General features: G+C 42.0%; 1 protein-coding gene across 4 annotated transcripts in view; it reads right to left on the bottom strand.

Annotated features, from left to right (window-relative positions):
• The window catches only part of IQGAP2 (IQ motif containing GTPase activating protein 2), a 130,877-nt gene that overhangs the window by 100,144 nt on the left and 4,038 nt on the right, over nt 1-26,695 (bottom strand). For all 4 annotated transcript variants that reach the window (XM_085042946.1, XM_085042948.1, XM_085042947.1 and 1 more), the window contains exon 2: nt 8,507-8,606. In XM_085042946.1, the coding sequence (XP_084899072.1) occupies nt 8,507-8,606 (100 nt within the window). The remainder of the gene's footprint in view (nt 1-8,506; nt 8,607-26,695) is intronic.

The raw sequence follows: 26,695 nt of genomic DNA, 5'->3' as shown, positions 1-26,695 counted from the left end.
ATGCATGCCCCTTACAAAACTCAGCTGAAAAACAGATATGTCACTTATGTTTTCCAGGGGATGGTTTGGCTTAAAGAATCTTTCCCCCTGTTGATGTTACATCTGGGACTGAACAGATTGCCCTGAAACTTCTCTTCCTGTGCATTACAGAAAGTGCATAAGCAATTGAAAGAAACACAGGCAGATGGAAAACATAGAAACAGTGAAGAACAGAGCCATTTTCGTAGCTCTCCCTTATTGGAGTGAGGTTGAAAGAATTTGAGGGGTTTACATAGCCCCACACAGAGGACTGCACCCACCTATTTCTGTCAACAAAAATAGCAGAAGCAATTATGGGAGGCTGTCACACTATCAGTCTCAAGTGAGTGGCTCCAGAACATCAAGAAGTGCTCTGACAAATGTCCAAGCTCCTACAAAGTCCATATAGGCTCTTATTCTACTTTGGAACACTACTGTACCTCTTATAAGAGCCTTTAATTTAAATGCAGGTGAATAAATTGTCATCTTTATTAAAGCACATGAAACATTGACTAGCAGCTATCAAAAGCACCATACAATGCACACGCTGAGCCAGCAGCCTCACAACCCAATCAGCCTGGTTGTAAATCTGACCACGTGTGGCTTTAGAAAGCAACCAAACCTCTTGCAGAGGACTGCCACTCATCTCGTGGTGGGGAACACTGGTTGTGCAATAACTCTATCTACTAACACAGGACTCACATGGTCTGTGGTGAGCAACGTCCACAGAAAAAGCAGTTTACAGCATTACTCCACTCTTAAATATACAAGGTACAAACTGCCAGAGGGCTCGTTCTCAAGACAGTGAATTGTTGAGACACTTGCAACAGAAGTGATTTTTAAATGAACCCAGACAACATCCCTCAGAAATTGCCTTATTTTATAAAGTGCTCACCTGCAGTACCTGGAAGGCAAAAGCTGGGTGGCAGGACCCTACCTACACATTCAGTGAACACTGATCCCTCCACTCCCTGAGCTGCTTTTCCCATCCAGAGCTGGAGATATAGCAGCACATTGTTGAGATTTGCAAAAGAACCAATCACTGGACTAATTTTAGGATCTCCTGTCTTAAAGCAGTAGCTAAGCCACAGAGATGTTGATTTCTAGCATCCATGAAGTAATAGCAAAAGCCTCCTGCTCTAGGAGCATTTTTCTTGTCAACAGTAATTTCTTTGTGGGATCTTACCAATACAGTAAGATCCTATATACACTTGTGGGCACCTCACCAGCAGCAGTGGTCAATACAACGCAGTATTATAAGGGTCACCACATAGAGCTGCTGCCTCATCTCTTCTGATCTATGAAGAGCTATTTATACCTCCCCACAAGACTTTCTGCCAGAACCTGAATAAACACTTCTTCCAAAGATCAACAGCTCTCCAGGACATGGCAGCTGAGAAAGAAGGATCTCAACATGCGAAAAGTACACTCCTGCAAAGGGGCTGCTGTTAAGAAACAAATTCCATCAGTCCAGGTAATTCCCTTCTCTGGTCCAAAGCAAACAGGCAGGTGATGACATAGAAAAGCTTTTTGAGTGCTGCTCTAGGGATATGGCCCAATGGGGTGCATGCCAGGGAGAATGCACCACTCTCTGGTCAGCTACTCCAGCAGCACAGCATGCAACCTTCTCAGTCCAGAGTGGGTGGCACAGGCACAGCACACAAACACTGCCACACATGCTGTCATTTGTTCCATCACTAAGACAGAGAGAAGCAAAGACCTTGGCTGCTCTCAGGTAAATAGGAAATAGAGTTCAAACAGTGCAGAAGGACTTACCCAAAGATTAAGTGCAACACTTAAGCCCTTCAACACTAAACAAAAGATGTCCTTCCTTCCCACGGGTATGTCACAGATCCTTCCCAACAGCAGCTTCGCGTGACTCTCTTAGGCAAGGTGCAAATGTCAAGTACCTTCGCTGTCTCTAATACCCACAGCTGTGTTCCTCTCTGCACATCTCAGACACTTGCTTTCCTTCACTAGCCTTTCAGACACAGAGATTTGGGCTGGTGATGTATAATAATTGCTGCCAGTGTCCCTACTCCTTGGTGCTCCACATGGTAATATTATGACTCAGCCACTACTGATACCATGGTGAGGCCACCTCAGGTCATGCTTAATATTAACTAGGAGCTGCCCAGGGTGCAGAATGAAGCCATTACTTTGATCTGACAGTCAGCCAGTCCTGTGAGCAGAGTATAAAGTCAAAGAAGTTTTCTAGTTGCACCACAGATAATCCAAGATGCAGAGGGGAAAGTGAAGGAAAAATGAAAATGCCATGGGTTCTCTTGGTGAAGCTGAGCCTACAAACAACCAATACAAGGGCAGCAGAGCATGGACTAACTTCAGATTTGTCACTCTTCCACTAAAAAAAAAAGCAAACCACAATTCCTTTTACAAAACAGTAGTGCCTAAAAGAAAGGTGGAAAACTTTGAGAAACAGAACTAACTGGCTCTGAAGGGACTGTACTGTTAGCTTCAGTGCATGCTATGGGAGAAGTGCCATATGGTTCAGTCTACAAAAACAAAGGTCACATCCATCATTACTCGGCATCATTATTCCACAACTATACACACTGAGCAATGACCCATTACACGTTACCTCAACATGCCAGTAAGCAGGTCAATGCATCCTGTACAGAAACTAGCACAAAAGGTTTCTCTCCCCTTTAGAGCTCACCATTAAGACTTTTCATATGCAAATATCACTATCCAAGCAATTATTAGATTGATTGATATCACTGACACTTGCATACAAAAATTCTGGTATATCCATACAACTGTATCTCCAAAACAAAAAAACTGTTCTACCAATATCTCGTAGTCTGGGTAATTGTGCCGAGAACCTGAAACAGCATGAAACAGCAAGACATGAAATATCAAGTATACTTGTTGGTCAATACTTCTGTGTGGACCAAGATATTTCAGCAATAGTTATATCACAGCTGAGTAAGTTTCTTCAAAGGATTTCACCTCACAATGCACCATAACTTCAAATATTTGACCTTTACAGAGGTGCTTTATTTTAAGTTCATAATTTAAAACATGACAGTAGAATATCAAACCCAAAATAATTTTGACAAACCCATATGAAACATGTAACTAAGAAATATTTTAATATTTTCTGCATATAGACACATAGTTGTACAGCTAGATTACAGTATTTTATATTTACTAAAAGCACAGGTCTTTATAGAAATCTTTCCTGCATTCTGAAAGCATTTGAGTAACATTAATTCACTCATGAGCTGCCAGGGCTGAAGAGTTGCCATAATTTTGCCCCTGGAGAAACAGCAGCATGAAACCTGGCAGACTTCACTCATCAGAGTCTCTGTAGGACTCTGATACCTTCCCCAGAAACAGAGTGGCCTCCTCAGCCACCCTCTATGGTCCCACAGTCCTGGCAACTTGAGGTTTCTATTGTGCTGTGGTACTGCGAAACTGTTGGTTTCAACTGAAGCCAATTAAGCACTTCAGGGTTTGACCTTTTCAGTATATTAAACTGCATGTACATTTTTATAAAGCAGTTCCTAACTACCATATCATCAGTCAATACTGCAACTAGCCACTGCAAACCAATTAATAATAAACAATATTATGAAAGAGGCAGGTTTTAGAAATAAAAATGGGTAATTTGTTTCTCTATTGAAAAGAAGCTGGGGAAGAACATGAATTTACTTTAAAAAAAAAAAAAAAAAAAAAGACTTTTCAAGAAGAAATTTCCTGGATAGTCTTCTTTTATTATGTCTTCATTGTCCTAATATTGAAACTAAAGCTTCAGTGTTTTACACAAGTTACAAGTTACTGCCTAACTGAACAGCTAAGCAAGGAAAAAACATTCTGGCAGCTCTGGCTATGAAATTGCAAGATATGTTTTGTAAAACGGTGTATATTTCATTTCATGCAGGGAAGGTCAAGGCTAGTAAAGTGAGGAATGCTATGGTTCAAATTCAATCTTACCATAAGAAGGTATAATTTCTAAAAAGCCAAGTTCTACTAAACTATGGATAATTATAAACCTAGCCAGCCACGACACATTTACTGAAAATTTGATTTGCTTTATATGCCAAAGCTTCAATCACAATTTAAATCCTTCAAATCTGGTTATCTTTACACTGCAGTAGCTGTACATCTGCAAAGAGACAAGCAACAGCAAAAGCCAAACCCAAGGCGGAATTTGATGTGCTGGGTATTTCCTTTGGAAAGGATGTTGCTGTGGTAAATATTATCTGTTAAAATCCACATAATTCAATAAGACATGAAATCTTGTGACACAGCTGTTCATGCCTACCTTAGACCTTTGCTATTTAATACACAAACTTTTGAAACTGTGCTGCTTATGTGTCAGGGAAACGTCTGGAGGGCTTCTGTTAGTAACATCCATGACTACATTTCTTGAAGTGAGAAAATCCCTATTCCTAATTGGTTCTTCTTGATTATTTCTTCTTAAAAATTCAAGGACAGTAGATACTACCCATCTTTTTGCTTCTTTTTGGTTTTTTGTTTAGTATGCAAGAGACTTTCTTTAAAGGCAAAAGTAATAAATCAAACAATATATACAAGCAAACAAAATCTCATTTTATCAGAGGTGTAATTTCAGGGAGAAAGGGACCCAGCAATCTAGTAGAAAAAAATGTTTTTCTTCAGTATCAAATATAACACCCTATCAAACTTTACTGACCTCTGCAGATACTACAAGCCTGCTTATTGTGTTTAAAAAACAATTTCCTGTGCTGTATAGGAGTAATAGATACTGTGCCTAGCACAGAAGGTATTTGCAGAAGCATCAGCTACCAGTGACAGGATTCTTCTTTCATGTTGAACTTGCCAAGTTTTTATTAACAGGAATTAAGAGTGCAAACAGTGATCTGAAAAGCAGCTGAAAGCACACATTCTTCACCTGTTTAATTAACTCTGGAATTTCAAAATGCAGAGCTGCTGTAAAATAATGTTTTGGTTACAAATATGGTGAGAAACAAGACATGCCACCTAATGTAGTGCTGTTCCAGTCTTGCTCTGCCCAATCATTTGCTATTTATTGTTTTTATTTCAGTATTTATTACTTTCCATAGGGACTAAAACACATTGTATTTGCACACAGTTGATTATCTAAAACATAGAAGTTTACTGTCATTTCAGCAGCTGCCAACTGGAAAAACTCACCTTGCCGTACTCATTTCAGTCTATTTATTGTCATTGATGCCCACAGTGTTCTGAATATTAAAAATCCTCTCCATGGACAAAGATTAAATATGACATAAAGGCAGTTCCCACTCCCCAGATTCACCCAGGAGGGTTCTGCTGTGAGCAAGCAGGCAGCAGCCACAGCTCTGGGTGGTTTCACAACCAGCTGCTGCATCTGGGGCTGAAGGCACCATCCTGCCTGCTCTGACTCAGACCTCCTGCCACAAGTATGCAGCAGGGGAAGAGGTCCTGTACATCCCATGGGTGCTGCTCCAGAGCTGGGAAGCACCCCGCTGGGACCCCTCCATTCAGCAGCAGCAAAATTTGTGGATGCCACTCCCCTAGGGATGTGCAGGACCAGGATAGACAGGGCTTGGAACAACCTGGTCTAGTGGAAAGCATCCCTGCCCACAGAAGTGTGGTAGAAACCATGTGATCTTCAAAAGGTCCCTTCTAACTCAAATCACTCTGTGGTGCTATGAATGGCCAATCCACCAGCTGGCTCCTGTGAAACGGCTCTCCCAGCACAACTGAAGGGCACCACCCACAATGTGCTGTGGAAGTAGCCTACACTCAAGCTCCCCAGCTGGTCTCATTTGAATTATGACCCTGTTGCTCTCTCTGAGTCTCTCTCTTTCCAGAGTCCCCAGTTTTGTTCAGTCTCTCTAGTGACAAAGAAAATGCTGTAACCATACAAGTACAGGCAAGGACTGCACATCAAGTTTCACTCCTAACCAAGCACACAGAGTCAATAGCTGTGCAGTGGGGAGTGATACAGAATTTCCTCATGTTTTCCATTTCCCCAGATTGGGGCTGGGAAAAATGCAGCCATGCATCTTTGAAATCTCAGCCTGGGCATGGCACTAGGTCAGCCACCCTGGACAGCATTAATTGCCTCCTGGGGAAGCAGGGCTAGGGGCTACACAGCAATGAGACACAGGCATTTCTACTTGTTTCTGAAAGCCTTTTTGTACATGTTTGTTGCTGGGTTGTTTTCACAGTTGTAAGAGTGTCTCAGGGCAAAGTCTCAAGGTACAACAAAATTACCTCAACTGTTCTCTGTGAAGGGCTAAGTTTCCCCTCACACTCTCTTTTTCCCCACAGCAGCTCTGTCTACCCAAAAGCACATCCCAGGCCTTCACCACACCCTGCAAGATCACCCTTTCCTTCCTAAAGAGCACTGGGAGGAGTGTGCTGAGGCAGAGGACACAACATGCAGCAGCATCGAGCTGCCACTTCAGCTCCATCCATGACAGCCCAGTCCCTTCACAAGGGAAGCACAAGGCTCCTTACACTGCAGAACTCATCCCCACCTCAGACACTAATAACCAGTAAAAAGTACCAGTACATTCTGATTTTCCAAACAGAGATCCAGAAAAGCTTCCAGGTACCTAACAACCCTGGGAGTAGCTGTCCTGGATATGAAGTCCCAACATGGACTGCAGAGATAAAGGAATGTTTCATCTAGAAACCGCTAGTGGCAAGAATCTGTATGAAAATAAATACAAGGAAGAGAAGGGGGTTACTCATAGCAGATGCTCATTTAAGTCATTAGTTGTAAAAATAACTTCATATTTCCTTGTGAAATATTAAGGACTTGAGTTCAAAGTGAAAAGTATCCCTGGGAAAGGGGAAGGCTGAAGAGAGCCAGGAAGAAAAAGTAATAACTGCAGCAGAAGAGAAAATGCTGGATTTGGAGACTAGCTGCCATAAGGCGGCAGGTAGGTGAGTTGCAACATACTAAGGAGAAACCTTGAGTAAAATCAAACCTTGACTCACTGAGATTTGCTAGGGTGGTGGAGCTGATCTAACATCTCTGCAAATGAAACCTGCTCCCTCCCCTCTCTCAAGTGTGCAGCTGCACCCCATCCCCTTCCTCTAGTCCGCACAGATTCTCCTCTGACCCCTTGATCAGACCGGTCAGCTCACTAAACCACAGAAAACTAACTCAGCTAAACAGCTAAGAATTCCCTGCCAGCATAGCAAGCTGACTCATCTGACTGAGGGCAATCTCTTGCAGCTGCACCACGGGGGCAGCAGGAGTGTACAGAGCAGGTCAGCAGTGAGACACTTGCCATCTTAAATATCTAAACAGGCAACCACTGCAGCAGAAAGAGGAAGAAAGAGCAAAGGAGGCAATGTTTGCTACAGCAAATTGGACTACATAGTGAAGAGGAAGTGAGAATAGCCGATTTTTGTAACAATGACCCTAGGACAAAACCATTGGCAGCTATTGAGAGGGAAGCTGTGTGGATTCAAGGCCCAGAGTGCTATTCAATATTTGATTACTGACTGAAGTACACTGGTTTACTCCATTACAAAGGTTCTATGCTTTGTCATCAAGCTAAAGTTTCACAGCTTGAGCTACTAATCAGAGTTCAAGTTTTCTTTTCTCAATAGAAATTCATAGGAAAGTTATCCAGTTTACAACTAAAAACAGTTTATAACTGAGAACACCATCAACAAATGCAGAGCAGAAGAAAGACACTACCAGTGGTGCCAATGGCAATAACATGAGGATAATAGACATCTTTGAAAAGGTTTGAGCTGGCTGAATATAAAATATGCTTTTACATACAATAATTGCACTGCATACAATAATAGCACTTGAAGCTACTTCAAAAGCACAAGAATATTGCACCTTGTTTCCCTGCTCAGTAATTATGCAAATGTTGAGTATTTGTTTTGAGAATGAAGTGAATGTAGCACAATACATTTACACAAAGGTGATCAAATCCCTGTGCACCTTCAAATCAGTGTTTCATCACAGGCTGTTGCTTCAAGAGATGAGTACTGCTGACCAGTAGGAACTGAAGCAAGAGTGGAGTCCATCTTATCTTATTGCCCTTCCTGCACTTACCACAGTAATGCTGAGATTATAGCTATCATTAAGCCAGTAAGAACCCAGGTGATTTTCTGCCATCTTTGCAACGTGAGTCGCTCCGCAAGTACTAGTGCCAAGAAGGCAGCACAGCCACAGAGCCAGGAGCAAAATACTTTCCCCAGCTAGTCACATAAGCCTGATTCAGCACAAAACTACAGCCTCTTATTAGTATCCAGCCCCTACTTTCACTGAAAATGGACACCACAGCCAGTTTAAGGATGTTGTCTTGATTATTTCTAAATTCTTTGAATCAGACTTTTCACACTGGTCATTAGTTTCTCATACTGAGAGCTATGATACTCCATCATTCTGATAATTCAAGTAACTCAAGATGCTGAATTAAAAATTACGACTCTCAAGAACACAGCAGGCCTGAATATCTGCATTTAAAAGTCAGAAATAAGTGTGCTTTCATTTACTTACCTTTTTGCTTCTTCTAGGTGGCACAGATATTCATAAGCAATATTCTGACGCCTCCTCTCATCCATTTCCTCTGCAGAAAGCCTTTCATCATCCACAATAGCTGCAAACAGAAACCCATATCAAGTTACACATAAGTCAAGGTGATTTTTAGAGCAATTTTACTTGGAACCTGGCTGAATTGCTGAAGAAGGGAAATAGTTACCACGTCTCTTTCAAAGAGGCCTTTTATTGTATGGTGCACAAAGATATCTAGGTCACCAAGAGTATTCTGTTCTCTCTACAGTGGATTCCTCAAGGTTCACTTCTTCAAGACCAAGCATGTATTGCTCCAAGGTCATTGCCTGGTTTGGGGACAGGAGGGAGCACTCAGACACAGGGGGGCTGAGGCTGGGAGCCAGCAGAGCTTCAGCTCACACATCCTCCAAGGAGTTTGAGGACTCCCATGAGGAGATCTCAAGGCAGGAAGCAGGTGGAGCAGCCCCATGCTAAACAGATCTTCAGCAACTGGGACAAAGACAACACACTGCAAAGGTATCTCAAGGACAATGTGGGAATTGGCTGCAACTTCAGGAACCTGTGAGACTGCAACACACTGAGCTGCCTCCCACTGATGGGGGTGATGAGAGTTGTAATCAAATGAACTATCTGTGGTTTGTCCTACTACTGCTGCAACCTCATCACCTCCCATAAAACACTCTCCCTGCCTATAAAGTACGTCTGTGCACATCTCCAGCTGCAAATGACCCCGATTTTTCAGAACTACTTTCCAGTGACTGGTCTTTCTGTACTTGTAGAGTCATTGTGAGCATTTGTAGGCCTCTGTGAGCAGCTCTGCAATTCTAAATGCTTCTAGCAGTGAATCTGAAGGAGCATACAGCAGTGCTGACTTCTAGATGAATTTCAGCCACAGCAGGTGACAATTTTGGGAACAGCCTTCAGCAGAAACCAGCTACCAAAATGACACCCTACTTGTACTAGGCTGAGAGTTGGTCTAGATTATCTCGAAGGTCTCTTCCAACCTTGATGATTCTGCAAAAAGATGTAGTCCTACATTCCTTCATGTTTCTCAGCCACATACTCACATCACCTCTTGTGTCACAGCTGGCAACCCTGTGGCAGCATCAGTGAACAAGAGCATGGGGCAGCCCTTGCTTGAGAGACCTGTTTGTGGAAGATCAGCTCCCTGATCTGAGCCACTGCACACTCACAAGCACAAGGGTGCAGGCAAAAGGAAGGGGACGGAAATGCAGGGCTGGGCCAGATGCTTTCTGCAGCAGCCCACAAGTCAGTTAGCTGAGAACATCGTGACACATCCTCAGCAAAAAACCACGGGTCCTGCTCCTCCTGAAACGCACTCTGACAGGCTTTGTTAGTTCCATTCCCACACGGACTGTGCATGATATGAGCAAGTTCTCAGCTTTTCCCTGGCACAATTGCCTCAACTAGCAGATAAACACCTGGTAGTGGATACAGGCAACTCAAGTAAAAGGCACTTAAAGACAGCAGGACTCTGGGCTTTGAAAGTACTTGCATACCTTGAAGTCTGTACCCCAAAAAAAGGTCCAAAACAAAACAAAGAACGAAATACAAAATCCCCCAATACAAATGAAAACAAAACAAACAAACAAAAAAAAAAAAAACCCAGAAAAATTATCCCACATGCATTTACTGAGGACACAAAAGAAATGACACTACTCGCCCACATTTTGGACTGATGCTACCACACATTTGTTAATGTCTTGTATAGCTGCTTCAAGCTTTGTAGTTTCATTTTTAATGACCACATGAGAGTTGATATCTCTCATCTTCCTTTGCTTTTAAGATTGCTCTTCCTAATTACCCAGATGTTTCATACACTGATCAAACAAATACATGTCTTGCTCAAAGTTCCTTTCAAGTCTGGTAGCCCCAATAAGCATGACTCACTCTAAAATGAGCTCCCAGATACTGTAATCAGGATATCACTTGCCATGAACCAAAACATTAGTTTGGAGGCAAACCTGGGATGCAGATCGTAAGACACTCAGCCTGGCAAACTGGCCATGGAAGCTGCTCTAGTATTGCTCTTGCCCTCACCACCATCAGCACCACCAGGACAGGCTGCTCCCACCCCATGGCATAGCTCCTCTTCTGCAGAGGGCTCCTGACTTCCCACAGAGAGGGAGAATTACTGATGAGCCACCACACTGACATTTAATATAACTTTTTATTGTTTGCAACACCAAGATCTAGGGCCACTTTTCAAAAGCCTTCCCAGCTATGAGAGCTCATAAGTGGAGACAAGTGCTGTCAGAAGAGCCCAGCTGATTGTACTTGCTGGCTGTCAGCTAGGGTGGGACAGCCAATACCAAGCCAAGACTTCATCCCCCATAACAGTTCTCATGTCCTGCTCCTCTTAACTTGGTAAACAGTCATTTACTTCTGCCCTCCAAAGACAACTCAGCACAACCATAAGCAAAGCAGCAAAAAAGGCGGCTTGTCTGAAGATAAGTGAAGGAAAAACACAGGATACATTTGGTAAGTATCAGTCTAGGAATTAACTTGAATAACACTAATGCTTTACAATCTAGTCCTGCATCTACACATCCATGGGCGCCTCCCATTCCCAATAAAGGCATCCCAGATCGAGCAGCCCTGGCCAGCCTCAAATCCCTCATTAAAATTATTTGCAAAGATTGATTCTAAGGGTGGGTGAAGGCACTAACAGATACTGTGGAATTGTAATAGTTGCTCTGTTAGCAAACCGTGCAACAATGAGAGAAAAGGGCAAGATTCAAGAACTAGTAACTTGTGAACACTGAGAAGTGGAAAACCCAGATCTTTTCTAGAGGACATATCAGCAGCTCACAAGCTGGAAATCAGACTTCTTTCCTGTCAGTGCCAAAGCAGCTAAAGTTTCTGGGCTGAATATCTGAGCACTGAAAATACAGAGCACAGGGAATGCCAGCACCTACAGTGCTAATCTTGGGAGGAGTCTCTTACAACACCAGCTTCCAATAAGTCTGATTACATGCTTGCCCTCCAGCGTATACTGGCTTCAAAGCAACTGTGCTATCACATCAAGAGTGGCTGCAGACACAATTTTAGACATAGAAATGACAATCTTCAGAGTAAAGGTGGCCTCAGGACTGATCTGCAGAGGCAATTACTTTGAAGACTTGGGCTCTTAAAGTCTAGCCTATAATAACATTTTTTGGGAAGGGCTTCAGTCTTTGACTATAGCCCTGTGTAGAGCTTTCTTCAAACATCTTGAGTGCATCCACCAAGCCAGCCACACCAAGTTCAACACACAAACAAGTTTGGTTTGGAGACAGAAACTCAGTCTTTCTGTTTAACAGCACAAGTATTAGTCAGAAGACAAGGAAGATTGATGAAAGAATAAACACATTTCTGCTATATCAGTAACTTTTTGATAATGCTCAGTTCACAAAGGAAGAGAGTGGTGCAATAAAGGGTGTTATGTGGAAGAGTAATTAGGGCTGGGCTTCACCTGAGGACCTCTACCAAGCAGGATCCTGACAAAAAATTTTCCAGCTGAAAATATCCAAATGCCATAGAACACGGCACACTCTACATCGAAGCAATACAGAGGGGAAAAAAAGGCATCTAAACAACATCTTATTACTAAATTAATCAATTATGTGACTTCATTCCAAATTGAGAGGAAAAATTGAAAATATTTCCTTGAAGAGGGAATGTTGAGAGTGTGTCTGGACAGCCAACAAGAATTAATGAAAGTGCTAGCCTTAAAGCTCTTTCTTTCAATCCATTTTACATGTTGTCACTCTGTTAGCCAACAGTCAGTAGATACAAAACATGTGCTAAGACACCAAGTTCACTCATTGACATTTATTCATTACAAGAAAGCCACAGGAAGAGTGTGTATGAAACACATGGAGCAGTGAGCAGTATTAAAGCTTAAATTGCTGTGCCTGAGAGACTTACAGTGGTACTCAGTTTTCTCATTCTTCCCACAACTGATTCAACAGAAATAAAGTAATATTCTACATATTTAGCACAAAAGTGTTTATCAGGGCATTTTCCTAAACTGAGACACTTGATCATCTTCCATCAACTGACATGTTGCACTTATATGCACCCTCTTTGTTCTACAATTTTCTGTGTAGGCAGTATCTAGGACTAACTGATGTTTGGGCATTGGCAATGAATTGCAAATACCTTCTGTTGTACCCTGATCCAAGACAGCCACTCCAGTTGTTGGCAAACATTTGGAGCAATGTTAGTTGCCAACCACAGAGCTGACAACTCAGCCCAAGGCACTCCATGTACCTATGGTCAACAAGGTACCTGCAGGATCTACTAAGTCTGACTCAGCATCAGTAGACAACACAAAAACACTTCAAATTTCTGGATTTGAGTGAGTTTTCAGAAATAGGGCCACCACTTTCGAAGATGCAATATGATTACTGAAACTAGCAATGAGCCCAGGTGTGTAAGAGCCACTGGAACCACCATTTTACAAACAGAGTCCAGAAAGGCAATCAAAGTTTCAGATTCACAGAGATGTGTTCACTTTACACAATTTTAAAAGTACTGCTAGTGTAAATGTCATCCCATTCAGAGTTAACCCTCATATTACATCCGTGGCAAGGATCTTGGAGGTCCCAAGGTCACAGAGATAGTTTATGTTGATACTGAGTTTACTGGAAATCTGTTAGTCATCGATGCATAGAATAGTCTGGATTGGAAGGGACCTTAGTCATCTAGCTCCCAAGGGCAGGGGCATTTCCACTAGAGTAGGGTGCTCAAAAAACCATTCAAATGGCCTTGAACACATTCAGCCATCCACAAGTTGCCTGGGCAACCTGTTTCAATGCCTCATCACCCTTAAAGGATTTCTTCCTAATGTCTAATCTAAATCTACTCTCTTTCAGTTTGAAGCCATTCCCCCTTGTCCTGTCACTACACACCCTTACAAAAAATGTCTCTCCATCTTTCTTGCAGGTCATAACAAGGTCTTCCAGGGCCTTCTCCAGGCTGAACAACCCCAGTTTTGTCAGCCTTGCCTCGCAGGAGAGATGCTTCAGCCTTCTGATCATTTTTGAGGCCTCCTCCTCTAGAGCTGTTCTAACAGATCTGCATCCTTCTTATGCTTGGGGCCCCAGAGCTAGATGCAATAGCCCACGTGGGCTGTTATGTGGCTGGAGTAGTGCAGGTGTTATCACCTCCCTTGACCTGCTGGTCACAGTCATTTATGTTTGAGTTTACATTAACTACAAGGTGTTTCACAGGTCTCATTTGTAACCATTTACAAATTAGCTCATGAATTCATGGGTTGTATTTTTAAATGATGCTAAACTCAAAACTTCTGTAATACATAATGAAAAAGCATGCAAGGAAAAATAACATTTGTTACAATTTCTAAATAAAAATTTATGGAACAATTTATGAGGCATAATCCTTGAGTTATTCAGGGATAACCATTACCCAGAGCTTTTGGTATCTTAATAAATGGAGGCTGGAAAAAACATTGCAAAATCTACAACAGCACTTAAGGCTTCCTGGTCATTCATTTTCTCTCAGACACATTACTATCTGTAATAGCTAAAGAACAGCACGTGGCTGCTTCTAGCAGGCAGGCCCTTTAATAAGGCATTTGCCACAGACATACCAAAGGACTTCTTATACTGAAGAAGGCAAAGAAAGGAACAGAGGCTTTTATTTCCCAGGGCCAATCCCCCTCAATTTCCTGCCACCAGAGACATTTCCCATGGAAAGCGAGACGTGAGCAATAAGGAGAGCTCTTTTGGCACCACAACAGGGAAGCTCAATGAACAAGACATAACAGATGATGGGGAGAACAAAATCCTCTTACGGTGATAGAATAGAATTTGTAAAGTCAGGGTTTAGGGGGGGTGGGGCATGGAGAAAAATATAGAAGAGAAAATTCTGTAAGATGCTGGGATAAAAGTTTTTCACTAGAGAGTTTGAATTAAACATTAGCTAAACCAGATTTGGCAGTCTCAGCTGTCTGCTGTCCGAGCCACACAGTAAGAATGGCAAGGCAGTGTTTCAGTCCATTGGCAAGAAGTTCTGCAAATTCTCTATATGTCCCCTTCACACCTTCCTCCACCCAAGCTCATACCCAATACCCAGTATTAGTACACTTAAAAGTACTTAACAGAGCCATGCTGTAACACAAAACCAAAAGCCAAGGAGTCCCTCTTGCACAAACATTTCTGACTGACAGTTTGCTGGCCATAACCACTGATGGTCGAGCCCAGTACAACAGGCTCTAGGCAGCATCCCATTATGTCTCCTTGTACTGTGAGGACCTTAAGCATTTGTCATTACAATTCAGTGCTGTAGGCTTAAGAAGAAGCTAGTTGCATTTTAGATGGTCCCAGTGACTTAAAACATTATGTTATGTGAGAACATGTAACTATTTTTTCCTGGTTAGAAAAAGGCCAAAAGATTCAGTGCCATCTTTTTATTCCTAGTAAAATTCATACTCTCAGGTACCCAGCACCCCAGGGGTACCTGCCCAGGGCAGTTCAATTCCATGGTTGCTCCTAGTTTGGCAATTCATGCGCTGTCACTGCACCAACACAGCACCACCGTGTACCTGGAGCAGGTAGAGCTGGCAGTGCTCTGAGGCAGGCTCACTGCTCCCTGAGCTGTCCTCACTGCAATAGGACAGGAGCTCAGAGCACTGCCAGGAAGCTGTAAAATTCAGGGAAAACATACATGTACAGATATTAGAAAAACACTTTTCAAAGCTACAGAGCTCCCCCTGAGCCTCCATTGCCAATATCAACTTGCAGGTAGCTAATGTAACAAGTTTATTAAATATGCAGAAGGAAGTATACCCACATAACTATGTGAAGGGGGGTAATTCAATAAGCTACTAAAAAAATTGCTTTACAGCACCAAACACCTATTACATGTGCTCTGTTACAAAGGTATTTTACATCTACAGGTCTATCATTGTGCTGGAAGTAGGTTATCTTTGGATGAAAAATTTAAGGCTCTGATGAAAACAACTTTCTGTAGACTTCTGTCAAAGAGCACAAGTGCAAGCAACTAGTACGTGTCTCACAGCAATTAAACCAGATGGCCTGAACCTTTTTCTATGTCTCCAGTTGAGGGCATTCAGTCCATTCCCTGAACATTTGCTCCAAGAAAGGGCTCTAGACAAAGGCAGGCACCACAAGCACTGAAAAACCTACCACAGCTGTGAACTTGGAGGGCAGATTCGCAGAAGAGAGTAGATTAATACACTTAAAGTACGAGTGTCTTCAATATGTCATTTTTTAAATGTTTACAGCATTGAACTACTCTCCCCTCCCTTAAAAATGGCTATATCTCTCCTAATCTAGTTATTTCACTGTCAAAGTGCGCAGGCTTATATTTTCAGGCAAAATACAAATGCATGTTCTGGCCAACAGATAGGTATTACCTACTGTTACAAATTGTGTGTCACATGGGATCTACAGGGCCACTGTTCTGGACCAGCCTCACTGCCAGACACTGAGCAAACAGGGAAAACAAACACACATCATTAGCATGGGAGTGTTGACAACAGACATCCAGTAAAAAAACACCCTGACGTAAAATTAAAAATGTTTGCTAAACCAGTCTTTCCCCTGAGCTTTCTCATAGAGACTCATTTCTGTGCATTTACTTTCCTGAGCCCTTCTCCACCTCAAATTTCCTTGATAAAGGTTTTATTTCAGTCTTATGTGTCTGCTACCACAAGGCCAGCCATGTCCATTTACAGATACTAAGCACTATTGCAATACATGGACCTTGGGACTATCATACAAGGGGACAGTGATGCAACAGCAACCACATTCCACGCTCCTGGAGCCAAGTGTCAAAACCACTTCATTTCAGCCAGACACTGTCAAAAGTCTGTAGGGTTCCACAGACATGCCTCAGGATACTTCAATCCCCCCAGAGTTTAGAAAAAAATCTCATTTAACCACAGAAAAAAGATGGTTTTGGCATTGAGCAAGTGACTACATGTACTGCCAGAAAGTTTAACATTCAGTTTTCTGCTTATAGGTATACACATCCTGTGCTCTGCTTTTAAACCTCAAGCTTTCTGCAGCACCATCAAGTGAGACATCAGCAGAGGTAAACATTAAAAGACACTAAGCTACTCTGACATCACGTTTTTGTATGATACTAGAGCATATCCTCTTTTCTAATAGGGGCCTTTAACCTTGTGCAGAAAATGAGCATGGTTCATTTTATCTTCACTTCTTTATAGTTGCTCTGTATGTTTGGAAGAGCAAGGAGACAAAGGGAGTTGAAGGAAGCAGACGAAAATCCAACTCCAGTTTCAGTTAGCTGCAAGTGTTGCCATCTGTGATTACAAGCATGGAATGCAATGTATCAGCTTCCTGCTCAACCACTTCCACCAGCTTTTAACTGCTGGTCTCACTGTCTCCAGCAATACTTGGTGCAATTGCTTAATCAAATTGTAACTGTTTATCTTTGCATGCTTTGCTAGTTGGTCACTTCAAGGCACTACTGATTTTCCCAAGCTTCAGGTGCTCAAAAGACACCATTAAAACTCTAGCTCCTTTCTATGACCTTAAAGTTTGAGGTCAACTTAAACAATTGACCTTAACACACTTCACTCACTTTTTCTTTAAACACTCTTTACTCATTCTCACTGTTTACTAATAAACCCTCAGTCTAGGTTCCTAAATATATCACAAGTCTAAGGAAGCACTCATACTGATGAAGAGGCAGTGAACACCAATTACAAACTATTTCTTTCACCTAGAGGCCATATTATCTTCACATTCTTAGTCCAAACACATTAACTTGTCCAGACTTCAAGGCAGCTTTCAGAAGTCTACACTGGTATCTCCTATGGTTGGAAGGTTTGTTTAGTTTCCACATGTTTACAGCAAGAATGATATTTTTCATGTGGGTTTAAAAAAATTAAAAATAAAACCCGCAATTTTTTTAAAAGCCTGCTTGGTCAGATTAGCACATCACTAAAGGGTCAAAGCATTCAAAATAATATTGCACATTTGAACAAGCTTTACTCCACAAGTTAGTTCATGAGAAAACAAATAGTAAAGTGTTAAGGGTTCCTTTTCCACCTTTAGCCATTTGCTATTTTCTTAAATTTTCTCAAATATAGAATTTTCATTTGAATTTCATGTATTTTGATACTCTTACCTTTTCATTTCTCCGTTCATTTCACTGGAATTACTTTAACCTGTTTACTTTTTATTGGTAATATATATTAACAATCCTCAAAAGAGCCAAAATTTTAACATATGGATTCCATTTCTTTACGTTTTACCTACAGTGACCTCAATTCAACTTAACATGAACAGACTGTAAATTAAATAATCAGATGGAAAGTTTAATCTTGCCAGGCTAATAAAATGCACTATGCAACTATGAAAGACAGAAAAATGCTAGTGTCTATAATGTGCTTTGGCATCAACCCTGCAATTAGAATCAGTCAGAAGACAAACGCAAGTCTTTTGTCTACAAATGTCATCAAATTTATTTCTAGTATAGGCAGTTCATATTTAATTTTTTCTCTGAAGAGAATTGCAGGTATATCAATAAGTCAAATGCATACACACACCTACATAAACGGAGAAGTGACTTGTGGGCAGTAAAATACTGTGACAATAATGAAAAAGAAAACTAAAAATCTAATCCAAAAGGCATTAATCCCTATGCATGCAGTTGGAATCAAGAGTCAAAATAAGTTAACAAGAAAGGTGACTGTGCCTGCAGCCTTCTGCAGAACCCCAAAGGCAACTTTCATTGTGTGTAATCACACCACCACTGCCTGTGGTCACAACCTCACCCATCAACACTGGTGGCAGGGCAGAAAGCCACTGCAGAAGTGGAGTGGGAGAACAGGAAAGTGAGGCTGGAGACGATCTAGTAGGAAGGGCAGGGCACAGACAGCACTCACTCCAGTGGCAGTGGTAAATTCAAATTCAGGCTTGTATTCCCATCATGTGTTCACAAACATTGTTACCCACACGTCTGTGACACTCTTAGCTGCTATTTGCATAGCAAAACCTCTGGCCTGGCAACAGTAAGATTGCCCTAATTGTGTTAAGACATCTTAGTCAACACACAGGACCAGAATAAAGCACAAGACGTACCTCGGCAGAGAGAGACCCCAGGGAATGAGGAAGGTAGGCTTGTCTGACAGTAGCTACTGCTGCTTCACCAAAAGCAAACTAGTTGAAGTTCACAATGAAGAGCATAACACAAAGGTTTTCTGCTTCTGTTGTTACTCCTTGATAGAAATTCGAAAGACTGATAGCCATTCAAACAGTAGCCAATTAAGATAATGCCCTGCAAATGCTGCACAGAGTTTTTGGCTAAGTCAGGACCTCATTTGATTTCTGTTTAAGTCTTGAAAGTGTCAAAAAACTGATTTGCATTACAACTTGAGGCCAGAACAGTGATTCATAAATACATGTGTAACAAACCACTTCTACCCAGGGGCTGGTTAGGGAAGGGCCACACTTGAATGCAAGGAAAGAGGAAGACAAGAACAGGGACAGGGGAAGTGAAATAGGGGAAGGGATGAGGGACTTGGACCTCTTGAAAGAAGTTTGGGAGCAAAGAGTTACTGAATGGATTCAATATTCAGATCACTGGGGAGATGAAACCAAAAAGCTTCCTGTCACCAAACTGTGGTGGTTGGTTCTTACAGTAACCAACTGAAAGAAATGTGATAATGTGTAGCTTAAAGAACAGAAAAGGACGACAAGCAGGAATCCTGGAATAAAAGAGAATCTGAGGAGAAAGTTGTGTGTGTGTCACCAACTGACTGACTGTAGAGCCATAGGAGACTTGGTCTGAACCATAAGACTCCAGAGGACAGAAACACCTGTCTAGGAAAGGCCACAAGCAAGAGCACCACTTAAGCACTTGGAAATCACAGAGTAAATTGGAAATCACCATGAGAAAGACTGCAGCGTAGAAACCCTCAGCCTTGACATCTGGTCTTTATTCTTCCTTTGACAATTCATCATCTTCTAGCTCTTTCATAGCCAGTCTGTTGCAGTCCTTCTACCAAGTATTGAAAAAACCATCTGCTTCACTTTTTCCACATTCTGAAAGGAGCTCCAGAAAGCACCTGAAATGTTGCAGCACATTTTTCCTTCAAGATATAAATATAACCATGTGAATATACCATGAGGTTTGCATCTTTAAACTGCAAGAACACATCTGCTTCTGTCTGCCTGGGTTTTCATTCTTAAATAATTATTACAGTCACAATATCTTTGAAGTTTGTAATTCAAATTTTTTGATTTATAGGTAGCTTTTCTATATAATAGCTTTTCTATTTTTTTTTTTTTTTTACAATCTTAGTGGGGACAAAAAACCTTAAGCATTTGGGATAATAAAACTGAAAATTTAGTTTGCACCTAAAGACTCTGAGAATGAGATTGAACAGGTTTTTTTTAAAAAATTGATTAAAATTCACAAAAACAAAAAAATGCTGTATATTGAAAAATAATCATCTATAGATATGGTCAGTTCAGGTGATGGAGCAAGACCCTTGGGCACCCAGAGGCAGAGACAGAAAACAGCCATGGCAGTTCCTGTCCTCCCTCCAGCATTCCTGGCTCCTCTGGGAAGGCAGCTGAGCTGCTTGTTGAACAAGTCCCAAAACTGCTGTGCATTCACATAGCTGTTTTTAAGCTGAGATGGCCCAGTACAAGCAGGAGCCACAAAATTAAGGGTGGAGGCACAACACCAGGCTCACCAGCCAGACTCTCACTCCAAAACCTCTTGGTTTTGTCAGCTGTGTTGGTCCACACAGGAGCAGAAAGGCACAGTGGATGGAGATGCACCTTCTTTGTTCCTGCTTCATGGGTAAGATGATAAATTCTTGCAGGAAGAAGGCAATCTCAGCATACCTGTGCAGGTACTGAGTTCAGAGGCAGTGCCAGGCCAGCAATGACCTCAGTTATCACTTGAAGCCTGCTTGGCTGCCTTCACTATGCAGTAAGAAGGTGTTTGCAAAAGTCCTGGAGCTGATACTGCTGGCTTCAGGGTAATCTCCTCCCAGTGCTCCCTGCTAGGTCACTTCAGGAGCACACTGTAAGGGCAGGCAGATCTTGCTTGCAGGGCACTTGCCCACAAGGCTTCCAGACAACTCTGGCCTTTATTTTTCATTCTCTTACATACCCAAGAATATAAATTAACTTTTACTTCATCATCAGGAGTTAGAACCATAGGAGAGGACAAAATCACAAAAGCTTTGAGCCTTGAAGAACAGACCTTTGAGTAAGATCTAAAAAGAGCAGACAAATCCTTACGTTTTAGTAAGTTTCAGTATATCCAGTACATATTTACTAAAAGTCAGAACTGTTCTGAGTGACAATGACACATCTACCACTGCACATATCACTGCAAAATCATGATATACAGAGTAAGCAAGATGTTAGTCCTAACTTATCAATAAACTAAGAATTTCCACTTCCTGGACAAGACTTTGACAGCTGCACTCAAAAGATAAATTTGTACCCAAACAATACAGTCACAAGTTTCTAAGTATAAGCCTTAGTACTACTAAATTTCCTCCAACCTGAGAGAAACTTTGTCAATAGCATCTTGAATAATTTAATTTTTCAGGTTATTTGCTTATGTCTACCCTATAACCCAAAGTAAAGTTTGGGTTAACGGAGTCAACAGTAACTTTGGTTACTGACCTCAGGCCAGCCTCCCTGTTACCTTGAGCATTTTTCCTCTAATGAGAGTGTCACAGTGATAATGTCAAATATCAGTAATGTATAAAATATCAGGAGCATACCAGAAGCATTATGTAAACACCCCAAAACAAGCATTTTGCTTGAAATGGCAATATCGAGACCACTAAAATAAAGGAAGCATAACTAGCATTCAGTCACTGTTATGGCAACAACAGTACAAGCAATACACATAAACTTAACACCAAATTAAGTAATGTGTTTGCAAGTTTTGAAATCTCTATCCAAAAAAGAAATTTGCATGCATAAGGGCTGGGCACAGAATTTTATTACCTTTTGTATAGCTGCTGTTTGTTTCTTTTCTTGAAGCACTACTTCAAAAAAATCAAGACTTTTTCTCAGCTTGTAACAGTTCTTCCTCCAAGCTTCACCCTGGCTTCCAACTCACACTATGGTCAGCTTCCTTATAATGAGGCATTTACAGCTGCTAGAGGGAGTGGAGCAGTGTAAAAATATAGCTACTCCATCAGCAGTACCGTGCCCAGGTGAGTTTCTACCATTCCTGTTCTGTATCGTAATTATTTCTGTGAAAACTCACTGTCACAATAAGCCTTTTCATGTCAGAAGTATCTCTGCTCTTCCTGGCCTCCACACTTAAGGCTGTGAAGAGTGAGCACATGTGAAGTACTTTCTACCTAATTTGTAATAATTTTCATGCAAATGGTCAGCTTTCAAGAAAGTCTGTACTTTATAACTTGAGGAAATTGATCACATGTAAATTTGCATCTGAAATGTGCCCAAGGAGCTAGTGGAGACCACTTCTGCTACAGGAACCCAAAATTTTTAACTGCTCCTTTCTTCATCCTTTTGAGGAGCCCAGATAGGTCTCTCAATGGGCAGAATTTGCAGTCTGGAGAGAAGCAACCTACCAATCAGCACCTTCCTGACATAGCTCCAGGAAAAGGAATACAGATGAACATTACAGAAATCCACCTCTGTTTTTATCAGAAACTTCTGCAAACATTTATGAGGCTATCTAATGTTGTTTAAGCGTGGCAACAACAAACCAAACCCCTCCCTCCCCCACCCCCCCAAAAAAGAGGAAACTACTAAGTGTTATTGCCATGGTTCAGTGTTATATAGGAAACATCAGCTCTTGTTTTGCCTGTTACTCACCACAATACTAAGAAATGTGATTCATTTTGTTCTAGGACAGCCCACATCTGTGTAATCTTCAGCAAAACCATGTGGTCTTACTTCTCATTTTCTGTCTGCATATATAAGTTGGAGCACAAGGGTCTGGCTTTACAAGTGATAAAAAGCTGTGTATTTTCTGGATTATTCTAACCTATTTGTTAAACATCACTACCATAGTCAGAAATTATATAAATTAACAGACAGTCATATCCAGTCCTTGAAGGTAAGATGTCTACCCACCTTCAGTAATCAGCTGCCATGCAGCTTTGTATGCCAAGCCAAGGCTGGTTCATTTCCCAGCCTCCACTAAATCAGTGGAGAAATCTGTACTCTGCTGTGGCCTAAAACACAGTATTCAAAACAACATCTCAGCTCAGATGTAGTGAAATACCGTTTACTGTGTGCCTTGTTTTGTAAGAACAGCTGACCACTTTTCCTTGGTAAAAGCTCTGTCCCAGATCTCTCTAAACATAATCTCTGCTCTACCCAGGACTCATTCATGATCCTTTTCAGATACACCACTACATACCCATGCTGATACTTCAGTGATTATTTATTCTGCTATAGTTATTGAGAACATACAGAATTTCAGAACTCTTTACCAGTGAATAGAGACCGACCAGTTATAGCTTGGGTAAATCGATTGGTCTTGAAAAAACTAAAAGTCCCAGAAATAAGCAGCACATACCACAAGTTACATCTCATCCTCAGTTTTGAGGCCCTGAATGTCAAAAGCAATTATCAGCTACAAAAAAGTGTTGAAAAAGCATCTTGGATCTCACTTTGAGTAAAAAAAGCATTTATTTTTCTTTCTTGTTTGAGTAGTCTAGAATTCAGACAATTTCTTCAAATTTTCTTACCTCTGTAGCATTGCCTGGCAAACACTGCCCATATCTACTGATATGGGTTTGTGAAATTACAGCACTAAAGACAAGATTACCTGAAAAATACTTCTGCAATCCACTAAACTCTCTGGGCAACAGAGTTGAAAGCAGCCCTAGCCCTGGCAGGCAGGCAGGGCACAAGGGTGTCAGCAGCGCCACAGCAGAGGCAGCTGGGGACACCATGGTGATGCACGTGATGCTCCTTCCTGTGTGCCCCACTCTGCCCTTGAGCTCTTGCACGCTTTCCTGCCCCACTGCATGCACACTCTCTAGATCTGTGTGCAGCAGCAGCACAACTTTAACTCGACCTGCCATTCTTTCTACTGCTTGTGCTCATCTCTGCTCCAGCTACTACATCCTGCTGGCAGACCTGCCTGCGGGCTCTCGCTGCAAACCAGACTGGGGACCTAATCCAGCCAAAAATAATTCCACAGAAGGAGTCAAGGTCAGTTCTTCCACCAGCAGAGTTGACTGAAAGCACACTCAAAACCACAGTTTCAGGGTGCGGTTCCAGAGCAATTTTAAGACCTCTGAATTCTGGCTGCCATAGTCCTACCTGGCCAGAAAGTCCCCCTACCTCAGCCAGAAAGCAAAGCTATGAGACCTGCAGTCACCCCCTGCACAGACCAAAGGTGACTGCAAATCCAGCAAAGCAAATCAGCTCTGCTAGGAGAGATTAGCTTCCTGACAGATTGGGTATTCATGCTGGCAAAAGGGGAAGTTGTTTTCAGCAGCATGACAGAGCAGCTGAAGACAACTCGGCAAATTCAGGCTGCGGAAACGTCACCTGCAGCAAAGCAGGAGATGGGATCCCAATGCAAATAACAGCTAAAAACAGCATCTTATCGAAGATGTTTGCCCTAGACACAGGTTCACATTCTCAACAAATCTGAGTCCTTGCTTATTTCAAGTTTTTTTTGCATTGTTTCTAACCACTTCAACCAGAGTATTAGGCACAAGTAGCCCCACTACTCACCTGTGATTCCTCAAAACATCTTTGAAACAACGCCCTTAAAACATAAGTGAAACATTTACTGGCCTATTGTTCGGCCCTACAACCCTGTGAAAAAGCAGTTGCCTGAATGAATCACACTTCTGTACAGTGTTTGGGCGTTTCCCATTCCAACTGCCCCTGGATTAACCTGTGCTCTCCTCCTGGAAGAGGCTCCAATAGCACAAATATAATCAGTTTACAGCGTAGTTATATAAATCAAGCACAAATACAGGAGGTTATTCCTCATTTCAGGAGAAACAGACAGTAGGGGATGGATAGCACACATGACTATAAGTTCCTCTTCACACTCTGAAGCCTGGTAAGAATTGGTTTAAACACCTTGCTAGATGCCACAAAAGCTTTTACTGAGCTTTCAAAGAAGCAGGTCAAAGTCCACAAGAGAGTACCGGCAGAGACCACATCCTTCATCACTCATTTTAGCAGAAGCCACGGAGTGCTTAGTCTGATACACACAGGCCAAGATAAGCACTTGAGATGAGGACAGTAGTTTCTAACAGCTTTGGAGCCTGGCTGGCAGACAGGGCAGGACCACACCTGGAGGCAGAAAGTCTTTATGGGCTGGCAGCATTTTGCCAGCAGTTGTGAGTCAGAGCTCTGAAGTGTTCCTTGAATCTGATTCATGAAGAATTTATAGCTGGACGACCACAACTTGGGCAATAAGTGATAACAAAGAACTGACATAATTCCTCTGGATAAGTATTTCTTGCTAGTGCATATTCATTTGAACGAAACAGTAATTTAACACTGAAATCAGCCACCAGTACAGGTTCTTAATGGTTGTTTATTTGCTTACACACTTCAAAAGGTATTTAGAAGCTGTGCAGAGTTATAGGAACACCATCTGGTTCAGTAACCAGTCCATCCTTCTCCAGCCACCTTACCGTCGGCCGTCGGCCACCAGAGAGCACACTGCAGGCAGTGCCTCCCCCACCAGCCCTTCACCACCATGGACCATGGCATTCTTGTCCTGTGCCACAGCAACGGGCAAAACTCATTTCTAGTGCCAGGGCAAGATGTTGGTCTCTAGCACAACCCTATCTGTGTGTCAGATATTCAGCTGCCCCCTTCTCCTCCCAGCAGTGAAAACAAGGCAGTGTGTGCTCAGCAAACCTTTCCAAAACCCAACGGGCACCAGCCTGAAGGAGCATTGGTGTTTTCTGAAGGGGAACACAAGTGCTGAGGTGCAGGAAGTGCTGACCCATGAATGAGCTGTGCAGGACATAGCTCTTGTCCCAGCCTGTCTTATCAAGGGTCAGTAAATGAAGTGTGCACAGCAGGCATCCCTCCCCATGATGGGGGCAACCTGGCCCCTGCCCTCCCTGATCATGGACCCCAGGCCAGGATGGGCACAACTCCTCCTTTGGCCAGCACCTGCACTTTCATTCCACAACCTGCAGTAGTTCAAGGATACCTGCTCCAAAAACAGCGAAACAGTCTGAACAAGTGAAGCAAACACAGCAGGTTAATAATTTCCTGCAAGGAGCAAGTACAGGAGAGCACACTTGCTTATCATCACACTGAAATACGACCCACCAGTCCTGCCTGTCACTGACAGGCTTTTTTTTTCCCCTGCCCTGCATGTGGGGCTAATACTAGTAAAACATAATCAGCTTGAATCACCAACAGTATCGAGCAAACTTTGAGCTAGAAAAATTATGTAACTGAAACCCCATTTAACAGCAGAGGCACACTGCAAATCTGCATGCTTCCTACTCCCTGCCTCAAGTATCAGACTTTATGCAGCACACTCACATGTGCTATAAATCCTGTTTCCAGTGTAATATTAACATTTCCTGTTTTAACAGCATTCAAGTAGCTTTAAGCATGCTGTAACATAGCTCTGTCCTTTCTTTACCAGCAGACTTCATGGGAGATGAACCTGCTTTGCACTAAAAGCACACAGAGAACCACTCCTACCAAGTGAATTATGTGCACTTGGTTAAACAAAGCAGTTAAACTTTTTGAGTTCTCATTCAGCAGTTTAATTATTAGCAACCTACAAAAGAGTGGAAGAGATAAACAGTGTATTTGGTTGCCAAATAACACCCATCAATAAAAAAAAGAGAAAAGTATTCTCATAAGTCACAAGCACTAGAAGAAGGCATACAACCAAAAGAATATATATGCAAAGGATACAGTAAAGCTTTTTTTTTTTTTCAAGTTTCAAAAATTCCCATCTGTTTTCACTTAAGAAAAGCCTATGGAAGTTTTACCAAAAGACTTCCCAGTATTTAGATTGAAAAACAGTCATCTGTTGCCCTGCATTACTAGACATGCAGAAAAAAAAATCATAGTTTTTCATGTTAAAAGCTTTTTGAAAACCACTGGTTTGCAAGCTTTCACATCCTGCTAAGCAAAGAAGCTAGGTGTAGTTTCATAGAGAGGCGTAGGCTGTGTTTCACTTCAGGTT

Source organism: Lichenostomus cassidix, chromosome Z (assembly GCF_008360975.1).
Source record: "Lichenostomus cassidix isolate B80296 chromosome Z, HeHo_3.0, whole genome shotgun sequence".
Lineage (NCBI taxonomy): Eukaryota > Metazoa > Chordata > Aves > Passeriformes > Meliphagidae > Lichenostomus > Lichenostomus cassidix.
Note: the sequence above shows the minus strand (reverse complement) of the source record. Positions and strands in the feature narration are given on the sequence as shown.